The sequence below is a fragment of the Taeniopygia guttata genome, chromosome 1 (genome assembly GCF_048771995.1).
Source record: "Taeniopygia guttata chromosome 1, bTaeGut7.mat, whole genome shotgun sequence".
Classification (NCBI taxonomy): Eukaryota; Metazoa; Chordata; class Aves; order Passeriformes; family Estrildidae; genus Taeniopygia; species Taeniopygia guttata.
The window spans coordinates 2,239,331-2,254,285 of NC_133024.1; the positions used below are offsets into that span (position 1 = coordinate 2,239,331).

At 37.8% G+C, this 14,955-nt stretch overlaps 1 protein-coding gene across 3 annotated transcripts in view; it reads left to right on the plus strand.

The window, feature by feature from the left end:
• Nucleotides 1-14,955, plus strand: part of ALCAM (activated leukocyte cell adhesion molecule) — a 113,051-nt gene that overhangs the window by 88,837 nt on the left and 9,259 nt on the right. For 2 of the 3 annotated variants that reach the window (XM_072935082.1, XM_072935019.1), the window contains exons 7-15: nt 2,344-2,471; nt 4,054-4,183; nt 8,729-8,841; nt 9,623-9,758; nt 9,834-9,971; nt 11,452-11,580; nt 12,277-12,315; nt 12,463-12,580; nt 14,484-14,540. In XM_072935082.1, the coding sequence (XP_072791183.1) occupies nt 2,344-2,471; nt 4,054-4,183; nt 8,729-8,841; nt 9,623-9,758; nt 9,834-9,971; nt 11,452-11,580; nt 12,277-12,315; nt 12,463-12,580; nt 14,484-14,540 (988 nt within the window). The remainder of the gene's footprint in view (nt 1-2,343; nt 2,472-4,053; nt 4,184-8,728; nt 8,842-9,622; nt 9,759-9,833; nt 9,972-11,451; nt 11,581-12,276; nt 12,316-12,462; nt 12,581-14,483; nt 14,541-14,955) is intronic. The other variant, XM_072935062.1, reaches the window with a different exon arrangement.

Sequence of the window (14,955 nt, forward strand, 5' to 3'; positions counted from 1 at the left end):
GCTTCTAACTGGACTGAATTCCAAAGCAGCTTCCTTACTGTGTTACTGACGGCTGTAGAAATCATAATGTTCCTTTGAATAAACACAACAGGCTGTTGGCAAGGGAAGATCAGAGGAGGTGGCAGCCCTTGGAGACCAGGGGAAGATTTCAAAGTTGTGTAAAATGACACTTCTGAAGGACTGCAGAAGGCAGCAGGTCCCAGCAGGATGTAGAGGAGCAGGAGACAGACAATACGTCCAGTCGAGTGTTGCCTCTCTGTGCACTGCTAGTCTAAAAGATGAGTCCCTGTTTTGGGAATGACAGGGTCTGAGTATACAGTCCAACATCTGTGTCTTAGCAATGTGTTGTATGACAATTGTCTAATCCAGCTGCAAACAAAGAAAATAAGGCACTCAATTTCTCCAAGTAGTGTGAGTGCACCCCTGCCTTGAAAACAAAAACCAGGGCTGGAAGTGCCATGTGTGTTCTGCCTAGACAATTGTTGGTTTTCCTTTACAGGTAAAGTTTGTTGAGCTACAGGGTAGGGGATCATTTTTGACCTTGATCAAATGAAACCAAACCTGGGAGCAGCTGGTCTTTGGTTTCATCTGAAGTCAGAGTTGTCTTTTTATCAGCTCTTTCTCCAGAGTGACAACCAGCAGAACTAAGGGATAGAAAAACCACTGGGGACAGCTCTTGCCCATGGGGATGCCACAGGCATTTCAAGCCTGCAGACACCTATCCCATCACTTTAAAGCTAGAGGGATTTCTTATTTTTTTGCTTTTGCTTTATAAAGCTGGGTACCAAATTTCACCATGTTTTTTTCTGTCATTTGTGGAGCCCCATGACCATGAGTAACTCCTGCTGTGCATGGTAGATGTTCCCAGGAAAGAAATGTAATGACCAGCAAGCATTTGTTGCTGTTACTTGCCAGGAGATGCTGTGCTGTCCTCATTTCCCCTCTGCTTTCATGCATTAGGGCCACTTCACCTGTTGAGGGTAAGGCTGCTCCAGATTTCTGTGCTGTGCAAGTAAGAACTAGCCAACATGAAGGGAAAAGAAGGCTGCATGGCTCTGGGATGGTCACTGGCCATGTGTAGTGTTCCCTCTGTATAAAGATTTAATGCTTGATAAACTAACTCTTCTAGTCCTGGTCTAGTAACACACAATTTAATTCTAGCAGCGTGTTGCTAATTAGCAAATATTGGGAGGCAGACACACTCTTCAGTACTGAAGAGGCCTCAGGTGTGAAATTTGGATTTAGAGTGTGGAGTTACTCAGTTTTCTTTTTTCATCTGCTGTAACTTCAGTTCCTTACTCTGCATAAATGCATCTGTGCTGAGCTGTGTCAGGGCTCTCAGTGCAGCTCCTGGCACCGAGAAATCCACCACAGGACACAGAGATGAGGAGTGCCTGGAGGGTTGGGAGGGCTGCAGGGCACTAAACACATAAAACACATAAAAATGCTTCACTAAACACATAAAAACACTTGTCAGCCAGGGCTTTCTCTGCTGGGGAGACTTCTTTAGTGTCTAATAAGTTGTGCTGTATCTTAATGCAAGACTGGCATCTTTGATGCAATTTTATTGATCCTTTGACATTAAAATAGTGAGAGTTATCTGCCCATATTATTTTAATTTTGTTCATTTTACTTTGTTTTTTAAGAATTATGTTTAAGCCTCTACTTAGAAAGAATAGCATCTGGTAAAGAATACTCTGCTCTAAAAAAAAATTATGCAAGTAAAATGTAAGTTATAGTTCAACTTCAGTGAACATGACAGAAGTATGTTACATTTACTGTTCTGTTGACTATGTTAAGGGTCCTATTATGTTCACCAGATTTATCTTTCTGAAAGCCTGTAGTGATCAGCATATAGAATAGGCTGAGCATAGTTGCTTAGTTCATATTTATTTCTTTTTAATGCCAGAAGGCTGTTATCTAGTACTAATATGTGGCATTGAGAGCTTCAGTTGTTTTTCTGATTGCTGCAGTCCTCCAAATAGGGAATTTCACAGAGGACAAGTTAATCCCTCATAATGAAATCACACCATGAAATGGTTCATACTAATCAGGATTTCTTTTGCATTAAAGCACATGACATAGTTGTAATCATTGCTGTTTCAGTTACAGGTATTTTGGAGAAGAAAAATGAATTTTATGTTGTACGAGTTCTTTGCACTTAATTGGCAAGAATATAGAAAGTATGATTAACTTCAAGTTCTTTTATAAAAAGATCTACACATGCAAATATTTTCAGCTGCAGGATGATAAAATTGCATTTTCTTGGGCAATGAATATCATATGCATAGTGTTGCTGTATGATTACACTGAAGCTATTAAATACGGACATTATTTTCACAGACCCAACAGAGAAGGTGACTATTCAGGTGCTGCCACAAAGTAGTACCATTAAAGAGGGTGATAACATCACTCTGAAGTGCTCAGGAAATGGCAACCCTCCTCCACAGGAGTTCCTGTTTTACATTCCAGTAAGTCCTGCCTTGCTGTCGCTGCCTAGTGAAATATTCTGTATCACTCCTTCCTGCAGACATTGCTGCATGTCAGTGTCTACGTGGTTTTGTAACAAATTAAGAAAGGAATTCGATGTGACAAACACTGAAGGTAGACATTGACCATTATATCATGCTCTGAGAACGCCTCATCTCAGTTGGCAAAATATTTTTGAAAAAAACTCTCATACCCCCCCAGCCCACCCAAATTTTTCAGGAGTTTAGACCTACTAAAAATTACAAGGCTTTATTTCATCATGAGGTATTTTAATAAACAGTTTTGATTACAGCAGTTTAGCATCTTGAAGAAAACCATCTCATCTGTTATCATAACACAGATCCAGCAGTGAAGGTACAGCAAATTAATTCAGCTATTATTTGGACTTTCACAGATTAATCTTTGTGCAACTTCTTTTCTTCAGTTAATTGTTTGGTGGCAAACAACACAAAAAATAATGTGTGTGACAGCACAGAAGAACAAATCTGTAAAATGCTTAAGACAGACTGAGAAAAATAAAGGCTTTGTTACCATTAATCTTCTTAGTACTGGTGAAATCCACAGACAGATGTGGCTTTATATTCTAAAGTCCTTGTTCCTGTGTCCTGCTTCCCACTCCTGGTTTATATGCCTTATTTGTTCCTGCTGCAGCTCTGAGCAGAGCTGCTCTTGCAAGAAGCCAAAAGAAGTGGTGTCCTTGCAGATATTTCAAACCCAGCATGTCACCCTCTGAACACAATCCTCATTGCTCTGGACTCCTGGCATGTTTGAATTGCTGGAGAGAGCGAGGGCAGCTAGGAGCTGAATCCTTATCTCAGAGCAGCCTTTTGGATTCACTGAGCCATCCTAGGAACTCACTAAATGCCAGTGAAGAAGTGTCTGCTATCTCTCCTTGATCCAGGAGCACAGTGAGGGAGCTGAACACCCCAGTTTGTCTTATCTTCAGCCTCCCTGCTGCCTGATACTGCTCCTTTCTCTCATGGAAAGAGAGCTGCAGTGGGTGATCTCTTTGAAAGGCTCACAGGTATTATAAATCTCTTTCTGGATTCAGAGATAGGAATTAAAGTATCATTCTATGCTGGTTTCAGAGCTGATCTAAGTCGGTAATCAAGAGGAAACTGGGGAACTGGACAGCCATAAAGCAACATTTGCTGGCTAATTCAAAACCAAAAATGTGCAGTGCAGTACAATTCAGTTTGTGATTTGTCCGAAACTGAATATATCAGAATCAGATTTAGAAACTCAGTTTGTTTTGTTTTTTTTGATTTCTGCAATATGTGTTAGTAGACTGTTTTTTTTCTGCTAAACTTTCAAATTTTTTATTGTAACATTCTCTTAAAATGAGTTAGTGATTAAATTAAAAGATGTAGTTGGTTTTTTGTAAATAATATTATCATGCAGGAAGTAAATGTTAATTTTACTAATAGGTAATTACATTTCAATGATGCTGTGTCTATATGTGCTTTGGAATATTTCACCACCTTATAATTAAAAAAATCCTCAACAAAAAATAGTAGGTTTAGCAGGCCCAGGTAGAGTAAATGTCCTGTTTTCCACCTGCAGGGAGAAACAGAAGGCATAAGAAGCTCAGATATGTACGTAATGACAGATGTGAGACGAAATGCAACAGGAGAGTACAAGTGCTCTCTGACTGACAAAAGCATGATGGACTCGACCACCATCACTGTGCACTGTAAGTGTTTGCATTTGGCACTCCTGGCTAAGGTGCAACCTGACCTTGGGCCTGCTGGGGTGGTTCCTCTGTGCAGTTTCTCTGTGTTTGTGTAGGTAACTGCAGGTGAAGTGTTGGTTTGAAGGCATGTCCAGCCATTCCTATTTATTCTGATGTATTTCTGTTTGGAAATCTTGACTTTCTCAATTCATTGGCCAGATAGTTTCACTCCATGTAACTTTGGATAGTATATCGTTCTCCTACGCTGTCACATAGGCTGAGAATTTTATTTTATCTTTTGCTCATGTGAATGTATGTAGGGCAAATTACTTTCTGCTGTGCCTTAGAATGTACACAAACATGGAAGCTAATCCACAGGAATATCACTGAAGGTCATTCTTCATAATCAAGTCCCCATTCCCTCAAGGAGGTTAACGTGTAAGGAGCCTAGAAAAGAAACTTTGGAAGTCATTATGTTCAATAGGAAAAGTTGGGGTTTTTTTACTTCTCCCAGGATCGTGAGAGCTACAGAGCTCAGGAAATTTTCTTTAGCAGGCTGATGTTTAGTCACACTATCAGCAACACTTCAAAAGCAGCCATTGAGCTGGTTGAACCATAGAAGCAGTAGTTGCTTTTAATGTCTTTATGCAGAAGACAAGAGCAGGAACTCTTTCAAACTCTACTATACTATCACTGTTAAATAAAACTAAGCCAGGGGTAGAAATTTTCCTCTAAAAACATTGGTTGTCTGTAGTCTTCACAGTATCATCAACAGTTGACAGGCTCAGAGGAATCTGAAGGATAATGAAGTTTAAAGGCTTCCACTGTAGTTATACTCTACATTAAAACAAACTTCATGTTTCTATACTTGGTTTTGAATTTTTTTTTCTTGGAGGAGGTACAATACATGCATAATATATCAGTGATTAATGAATAATTACACTGCACCTGATTAATTACACTATTATATTTAATGAATATTTTGCCTTTAATAAGACCATCCATTTTTACCCTGCCCACCTGTTCTGCTTGCCAAGAGTTGGGCATGTAAAACCTGAAAAGGGCTCTGTGCTGCTGCCTCTTCACTGCAGGATAGCAAAGCTAGCTTTGCTCTGCTATAACCCACCCTTTAATTTCTCTCCAAGAAATTGCATGTCTACTTAGACTTTCATAAATAATTACTCCAAAAAATGGCTTGCTCAGCTCCAAGTTGCTTTTAACAAGCCAGTTTTCCTGTCTCTTCTATTTCGTCTGCGCACTCAAAGAGCTTTACTATGCCAGAGAAACATGTAATTTCTAGACATGAGTCTTCCCAGGGCTGGTAGCTAATGCAGCTACTCAGAACTCAGAGCTGCACTGAGTGCTCTGCTACTTCAGTTCACTCAGTGTTCATTTTGTTTTGTTTTGTTTTTCCAAAACACCTCTATCTGCAGTAAAGCCCTTTTTTTTTTTTTTTTTTTTTTTTTTTTTTTTAATGAGGTGCAGTGGCCTGGAATAGTTCTGTAATTCCTGAATGTCCAGGCCATGCCCCTTCTTTAAGGTACTACAGTATTTTGTCTGATGCTAGTCTAAAGCATTTCTGCAGCATGTAGTTTGCCCTTCAGCTATTAATTACTAATGCCTATCAAATCCTACTTTTTCTCCCTCTTTTGCTTTATTGTTCACCTTTTATATGGATGAATATTCCTCTCTGTGCTGGTACACTAAAAAAAAAACTTAATTAGGATTATTAGGATTCAGGGCTTTTTCATTCCTTCACATCCAATCTCAGCATTTTATATTTTTTTAATTTTCTTTTAAAAAACCCAGCCACAAACACAACAAAAAGCAAGCAATATAATAGTATTAGTTTAAATTTGGGAAACTCTTTATATTAATTTGTTACATTTCAACTGTGGTGTCTTTTCCCAAAACAATTTTATTGTGCATTACCATGGCACTGTTTTCTTTTGGTGTCTAAGTAGGGAAAGCCTAAGTAAAGCCCTTGAAAATACAGGGGAAATCACCTTTTGAATGTTGCATGGAAAAATCTATTCTCAAGACCCTAGGAGAAGTTTCCAGTTGTCTGCTGCTTTATTTATGGAGCTCAGACAGCAAACAAGTGCCTGCATCGTTTTCCCAATTGCAGCACAGTATTCCATCAGAGGCTGTATTTAAATGCTGGGAGTCTGTCCTAGATGTGCCACAGGTTCCAAACTGAAGTGTGTGCTCCAGTCTTGCCCACATTAATTCCATACCGCCCTCACATGATGTGACGATGCGTGCAGAATGCACTGTTTGTCTCTTCCCTGCCCTACTTGGTATGCAGAGACAGCATTGAAATCAATGCAAGACTTCAAATGAGACCACTCTAAGAGCTAGCATATCTTGAAAATGGTGCCTGATGAGGAGCTTGTTTCTGAAGAACATTTCAAAGCCAAACGTGAAATGTACAGAAAATTCTCACAGAAAAAGTTTTTCTTTCAGTGGAGACAAAAATTTAATTTTGATAGTCTTCTATATGCAAGAAATGTTTTCTCCTCATACTTCTGTACCAAAGAGAGATTCTTTTAAGTAGAGAGGTAAAGGTAACTGCATCACATTTCTTTGTTGACCTTACAGTTAGATTGGCAGAAAATTAAGCTGAATCAAGCTGCTTATGTAGAGCTCCTAGAGGGGATCCTGTGTTAAACAGTAGTTTAATTCTGTCTTGCCTCGTAAGTCATGCAAATACTGCTCTGAGTTATGTAGCTCATCTCATACACTGTACATTTTCCTGAACTGCTATAGCAACCAAAACCAGTGTGGGAGGGATTGTAATCCCAGTTACACCACAGGGCACAGGCAGACTATCCTGGAGGAAAACTGGGCTGAAGGATTGCTCTGGGCTCAGTGTCACTCTTGCCTGAGATGAGGGCAAAAACTTCTATGAATATGAATATACTTCCTATGGTAAATATGAGAGGAATGCCTTCTGAACTGTCTTTGGTGATCTCTTAGGTTGGAGGTGCTATCTTGCTTCAAAGAACAAAAGGGTTAAGTACATGTAGAAGAAAATTCTTGAGGGGGAAAAACAGCTTTTTCTTCAGCTGCCCCTCTGCCCTGGTAGAATGTGTTTATGAGTAACACAAATCCCATACACTATCTGAATATACACTGCTCAATGGAGGAGTCTTGTTACTTTATTTCTTTAATTTTTTTTTCTTTTGGAAGCTGCAGATTCAGGAGAGAGGATAGGGAATCCCCATAGGAATACAGAAACAAGATGCCATTTTATCTCATCAAGATTTTTGACTCATTCACAGATGAAAGTACAGTTCTTGTGACCTCTCAGAAAAGCCACTGGGCTTGTAACACAGATAATAATGCTGCAGACCCATAGTACAGGCTGAACCTCAAGTTCTACCTTTAATTGCAATGGTGTTCCCAGGGCAACCACTGAATGAGGCCAGTAGTAAAGTCCACTGTTTTGTTAAGGAAAACTCACTTTCCTCTACTGTGATTTTTGTCTCGAGCTTTTTTTAAGCTCTGCTTAAAAGCCAAAAGGGGACTTTGCAGCCCTTTTCCAGCAAGTGCTATATTTGAGATGCAGTCATGTGTGCTTTTGACTGGTGTGTTTGTGTATCTGCACATCTGTGATAGTCATTCAGTCAGGCAGCTTGGCTTGCAAGCACCCTCTGTCAGAGGGGAGGCAAAATAAACATCAGCAAGCTCTGCTTTTCTTTCACTGTAGGATTACATTTTTTTAAACATGACCAGCCCACCAAATCCTTAAACTAAGAACAATCCAGAGCAATGTTTCCTGATATTTCTGTTACTGGCTCTCACCCTGCCTTGTGTCAAACACAGCTGTCGCTGACTGCGATTTCCCTTGAGATTAAATATGTCAGGCAGAGCTTGGACTCTTTTTTGAGGTGCAGAAGTGGCATTTTAAGTTACAAGTGAGAACAAATAAAGGGCTTCATGTGCAGTTCCCCAACCCTGTAATTTAGACTTCTCACCCCTTCAGTCAGTATCATGTCTCATACCCTCTTTGACCTTCTTCATCCCCTTCAGATTCTGAAGATAAAAATCTTCTAGTTTTATCACACAAAAAAAAGGTACCGCTTGACCTGCCTTTTTCTCCCCAATTACTATTTAGGATAACCTGTCCCCACCTGCACTAGTCCTGCCCTGAAGGTGCATTTCTACCTGGCCCATAGTGAGATACCCTCACAGCATTCTGTGCTTCCCTTTCTGAGATGCACATGCTGTTATGTAAAGTAGCTCTTCAGCTTCTTGTGCCTACTCTGTCCTTCTTTCAGCAGAACAAGGTGAAAAAAAAAAGTATCAATTTGTCTAACGATTAGTGAGGTTTTGCTTTTCTTTTTAGCCTATAATTACAGCAAAAATATGAATGTTCTGCAGTGCCTGTTTTAGAATAATTCTCTCATCTCCCTTCCTTTTAAAACTGACTTGAATTTTATTGAAGAAATGAAATCTTGAATTTAATGAGTGCAATTAGTCACATTTTCTTTTCTTGATAAGCCTCTGAAATGGGCCAGGCTTTCTGAGATTAACCTTTTACAAATGTTCTTTCTATCCCAGATCTGGATTTACAGCTTACTCCTAGTGGAGAAGTCACAAAACAGATTGGAGAGGCCCTGCCTGTGTCATGCACAATTTCTTCTAGTAGAAATGCAACTGTGTTTTGGATAAAGGTCAGTAATTCATCTATTGCACACTCCTTCTTCATAATACTGCTGCTACTTCAGTGTTCTGGAAGGAAGGAAGGGAGTTGTTTATTGGGCTTTTTAAAGAATATTGTTAAAATGGGTCTTGCACATGTGGTTCAAATGAGATCTACTCACCCTGGTGACTGAAAATCAGTTACTGTAATTATCAGCTCAGCTTCCAAATGCAGAGGATTAAAGCATATTGTAACACAAATACAACTTCTGTGAAAGGGTCTGTACAAGACCCTTTGAGAATAAGGTTCTTCTAAGAAGAAAAGCCCATTTGGAGGAATTTCGGTGCATTTTGTCAGAGGTGTGCTTGGTCTTGGTTCTGATAAACATAATAAAAGGGCAAGGGTTGAAAGGTTAGATGGTGAAAAATGTAGCTGTTGAAGAAGGTGGCTTTATACAAAACCTGTGGCACTGGAAACTTACAGTACTGATACTTAATGGTTGTTTATGAGCATATGTTGATCTCATAAGCCTTGCCTAGAGGAGAGTTACTTGTGTCTCAAATGTTTTATCACTCATGGTCATGGCCAACCTACTAGAAAAGCTCAGAGCTAATAATTGATCCCATCTGTGCTCTTGATTCAAAAGCAAAATTGTTCAAGAAGTTTCCACTTTTCATGCCATTTATTCAAATATACCTATTAATGGGGAAACAGCTTAAAAAAGTGAGGCTCTACTTTTCCAAAGCATGTGAAAACTTCTGTTAATGTATTGTGAGTTCATCTCTGTCATTTCTGACTCCTGACTTTATCAGGACAATACCAGAATGCAAACAAGTCCATCATTTTCAAGTCTTCAGTATCAAGATGCTGGAAACTATGTCTGTGAAACTACTCTTCAGGAGGTCGAAGGATTGAGGAAAAGACAGACACTTAAACTTATTGTGGAAGGTAAGCAAGCAGATAGTTACAATTATTAACTGTTCTTTCAAAATCAAATGGTTAACTGTAATATTGTTCTTGTAGGAAAACCTCAGATCAAAATGACCAAGAAAACCAACACAAATAAAATGTCTAAAACAATTATCTGCCATGTGGAAGGTTTCCCCAAACCAGCAGTGCAGTGGACAGTTACAGGCAGTGGAAGCATCCTAAATAAAGCAAGTATCTTTCTTATTTATTCACCAAAAATTAGTGTATAGGAAGTGAAGATTGAAATCAAGGAACATTTTTGAGGTAGTGAGATTGAAGAAAAGTATTTTTCATTTATCTAAGAGAAGTTTTAAGTGGTAGCTGTAGCTACATGGTGCTTACATGGATGATTTTTTTATGATAAAGCCTTTTTGAATAGAGCAGGTGAAGGAAGAGGAGATCCACTGGCTACAAGCTGAAGTTGGAAGGAAAAAGAAATGGTTACAAATGAAATATGCATTTTTTAAATGAAGGTACTTAGTTGTTTTATCTGGGTAATGTGCTGATTTTACCATTGCATAAAGAATTTGCAAATAATGATGGAATTGTAGAACTTACATTAGAAAGCAAATGGGTACTTGATGTAGGCATTAACTGAGTGAAATGTAATGAAATGTGGTATTTGTGAATCAGAAGTTACATTCAGTATAGTTTCTTATGTGCTTTGCAGCTTTTATCCTAATATTTATGTTTTTGTATGATTATACCTGTTGTTTCTCACTGGAAACAGAACGATTATGCATTCATCCTGAAGGATAAATAAGAACTCATATATAGCAGGGAAAATACCTGGAAAATATGCAAACTGAAGTATTGTATATGGATTACCAAATTCCATGAAAAGCATTGCCAGATTTTGCCTCAGCAGGAAAAATAAATGAAATTAAAAAAATAAATAAATGAGATAAAAATCTCTGCAGTCAGTGGCTGGAAGGACAATGTACAGTGCTCCTGTAGATTCCATTACATTTCATTAGGTTTTGCTTTAAACCTACAGAAATCATGTGTTGCTGACAAAGTTTGGCCATTTACTTGTAGATATAGGAGAGGAATTATCTTGAAGCTATAGAAATGATTGCAAATAATTTTCTCTAGGTGTTGCATTAATCCAAGAATGATGTGCAGCAAATTTAAAGAACAACACATCAATATTACAGTACAGATACTATAGGTGCTACTACATACATGTAGATAGGCAAAATAATGCTTAGTGTGGAAATAGCTTGGAAAGCTGGAAACTGGAAAACTTGGAACAATTCTTCCCCTTATAATGACATAAATGAGAAACAGCAAGATGGAAAAAATTATACCTTAGAAGTTTGAATTTTTCTTTAAGAATTTTTTCACTTGGAATATTTTTTAAATACTTGAATTAAAAGCAAATATAGAATGTTGTTAACTTTTTCAGAAAAAAAAAACTTTTTTATCATTGGTCTTATAGTACACACTATAATATCTATAACTGGATATTTAGGCCAAATTTTCTTTCAAATACTCACATTATCATTTAATCAAACAATGTAGTATTTTTCTTGCTATTGTTTGGAAAACTGAAATACTAGTTGAAAGTTATTTCCCTCTGAACATTTTCAATGTGTAATGCAAGCGATGCATGTATTGTTCTTTGTGTTTTTAAAGGATACTAATCTTAATTTTTCACCTTTTCAGACAGAGGAGACAAAATATGTTAATGGGAAATTTTCCAGTAAAATTGTAATTGCTCCTGAGGAAAATGTAACTTTAACTTGCATTGCAGAAAATGAGCTAGAAAGGACTGTGACCTCCATGAACGTCTCTGCTAGTGAGTGTCCTCTAAAGATAATTTCCTTAAAGTTACAGTTTCTCATAAAGTACCCATACATCACACTCAAATGAAGAGTAGGTCTGCATAGTAATGTTAATACTAAGATATTTAACCTTTTTGTCTTAAGTCAAGCAATTGTAAATCCACTCTGGAGCAGTAGTACATAAAATTTATTGATAGCTTTCTACAATAATTCATTTAGTCTTCATCACTTTCTTGGCTAGCTACAAAAGGAAACAATATTGCAAAATAATAGTACAGCATAATAGTACAAAATACTGCAAAGTAATATTTCATTTACTAGACAGAGATATTTATTTATTACAAAATTAACAATATCTCTTAGTCCCTAAATTACAGTTTATTATTATTGATATGACTTGACTCACAACAGAAATCAGCCATACTGGGCTTTAATTATATATCATGATGAAACGCAGTGAGGAGCTTTGGAAAGGTAGCACAGAAATTCTCAGTCAGAAATATTTCTGACTTGAATATTACAGGTTTAGAGTAAGATTCTTCTAGTGTATATAGTGTAGTTACAAAGGAAAGGCTTCTATTTAAAGATGGGATTAAATATCTTGTTTGGAAAACACTGTTCCAGTTTCTGTCATTGCTGTAAATAGGCAATTAAAGGTGATTTTTAGGTCTGTGTTGTCTTTAATTCAATTTTAACATTTTTCATTTCAGTAAATATTCCAGAATATGATGAGCCAGAGGATAGAACTGGTATGTACGGTTTCCTCTCTCTTTTTTTATTCTATTTTTTTTTTACTTTCTAATCCCTTTTTGTGTTTCTGGTGAAAATTCTGTAGAAATGTTGTAATGCTTTACTTTATCATAGGTCATCTCATTAACTTTTCTTCTTTGCTTCAGATGACAATAGTGAAAAGGTTAATGACCAGGCAAAGCTAATAGTGGGAATTGTGGTCGGTCTTCTGCTGGTTGCTCTGATTGCAGGTGTTGTCTACTGGCTCTATGTGAAGAAATCAAAGTAAGAATTTTTTGAAAACTTTATACTAAGCTGGAAAAAGAACAGTGATAAGAAAATATGTATGTTTACTTGTTTTCCTTCCTCTACAGCATTCCAGTTTTCTGGAGTGGGGAAAAGCTGTTACAGTGGGTGCACTTGATAGCAAAAGGAAACTTTTTGGTACCTCTGATTAGCTTGTCCTAATGCTTAATGGAACTCATCTCCTGGAGGTGGGGTTCTCAGATTTTCATAGATCATAACAGTAATGAGGTCCTGTTTCCTGACAGCCAAATCTGTGCATTTAATATAGTATTTAATTGTGGAACTTGATGTGTGGAAGTCTGTTGGCTGTACTGGTGCTTCATTTAGACTTTGGCTACCTTCATTTAGAAATTGGCTTCCTTGTTTCCTTTAAAAATGGAATAACATACAGAATAAGACTCAACCAGCTCAGGAAGAAGAGAGATCCTTAATTGTTTTGTTCATGTGTACTTTGAGATTTCTGAAATAAACCTGTAAAAATAGAGCTTCTGTTGCTGAAATATCTAGGAGCTCTCATCCCAATGCAGCTTTTAGACATCACAGGCATAGAACAGCATTTTCCATTTTCAAGTTTCTGCCTTGCCACAGAGGCTCACTTCAGAAAATAAATGGGAAGGTGTCAAGAAGTGACTGTGTTGCTCCATCCTTTTGAGGCTGGCTATTTCTGTGTGCCCCACTTGGTCTTTCCCCCATAGCTTTGTCTCCAGGGGGAAATGAGGGCAGGCAGAAGCAGGTTTGCTTTCTGACAGCTCTCAGAGCTGCTTCTGAGCAGGTTAAGTGGCCGTGCATAGCATGCTCCAATCAGTACAGGTGTAAAAGCAGTCTTAAAGTTCAATTGGTTTTAGTATGATCTTCCATTAAAATTGAATCAAATGAAATCTCAAATACACCAGTGGGATTTTCCTATGAACAAATGTGTATTCACTGATGTGAAAGTACAACAAGGAATTCTCCATCTGCTAAGAAATGTTCTTTTTTTGGATAATACATAAAGACTTTGGCTCAGCCATAACTGATCAGGTTTTTGAAGTTTTCCAAATATAGAATTGTTATAAATTACCCATGCACAGAACCGTACTCAGATACTACAGAGAGTTTTTTGGTTTTTTTCCAAAGCTTATGCTTTTTTTGGGAAAAAATTAAAAGTAACAGTATAGTGCTTTTCCTCCCACACTTTGCTACTCTTGCAAGAATGCCGACGATAACTTTGCCTTTTCAAATGTGTTAATGTGGAGCCATGAAACTGTAGTACACTGCTTTGGGTTTCTTTGGATGAGGTGGTTTGAGTATAACAAGGGCAGAGAAGGTAAAATATCTCTTCTTGCACCATGGAGTAGTGTGGGGAGAGCTGACAGGAATCATAGAGTATATCATGAGATGAATTTATAAATTACAACAATTTTTTTGGTTTCAAAGATAGGATATGGCATAATTTAAATGGACACCACTTCTTTTCCTCGTGTTCAGCTTCTTTTCCTAAAGCTTAGAGGAAAAATTAGAACTAGAATTGATTAGACAGGTTCACTGGAAACAAAAATGTCTTTATAATTAAACAATAATCTCTGTATTTGACACATGGTTGCTGGCTTCCAAACCCCTTAATTGATGTATCATCATTGACAATCTCCTGCTCTCTGTATATTTTTTTAATTGATCTGTTGTTATCCTCCCTGCTTTCTGCACACCATACTTGCAGGAGCAAGCAGAATGTCAGTGCCTAATTCTGGCAAAGTTTTCATTATGGATCATAGCCTAGAAATCAAAGTAGACCTTGCTAAAAGCAACTTTCACCTCTGGACACAACCCCATCCAGGCCAGCAGGTAGTAGTTATTTTTTGAAGCCACCCCTGACCAGTAACTCACCTAATCTCTATCCCCAAAGTGACGCCAAAGGAAAGTCTGAGAAGGCAGCAGCACAGAACTTTCCAAGTCTGCCGAGGCAAGAAAAACATTCCTTTTTTTGTTATTGGTGTTGTGGTTTGTATAATCTTCTATTGTCTTGTCATCCACACTAAGTAGGAATTATACTTACAGCCTTGGAATATATTCACAATAAATCACTTGTACAGTTACTCACTGCCTCAGCTTCACTTGATGGAAAAGCTGATTATTGCCACATATTCTTTTCAGTGTGAATATTGTCCCATAAATCAGAGATTCATCTGTATTCCACATCCTGCAACCAGCCTCCTCTTGAATAAAGAGTTGAGCCTACCCACCCCAGCATGCCTTGTTTCTCCTTCATCTGAGCAGAAGGCCAAGCACTTGTTCTCTGCAGATTTCTCCTTTTTCCAAAAAGGATGCTGTAAACTAATCTGTACCAAACAGAATATACCTCAGCACTTCAGAATCTT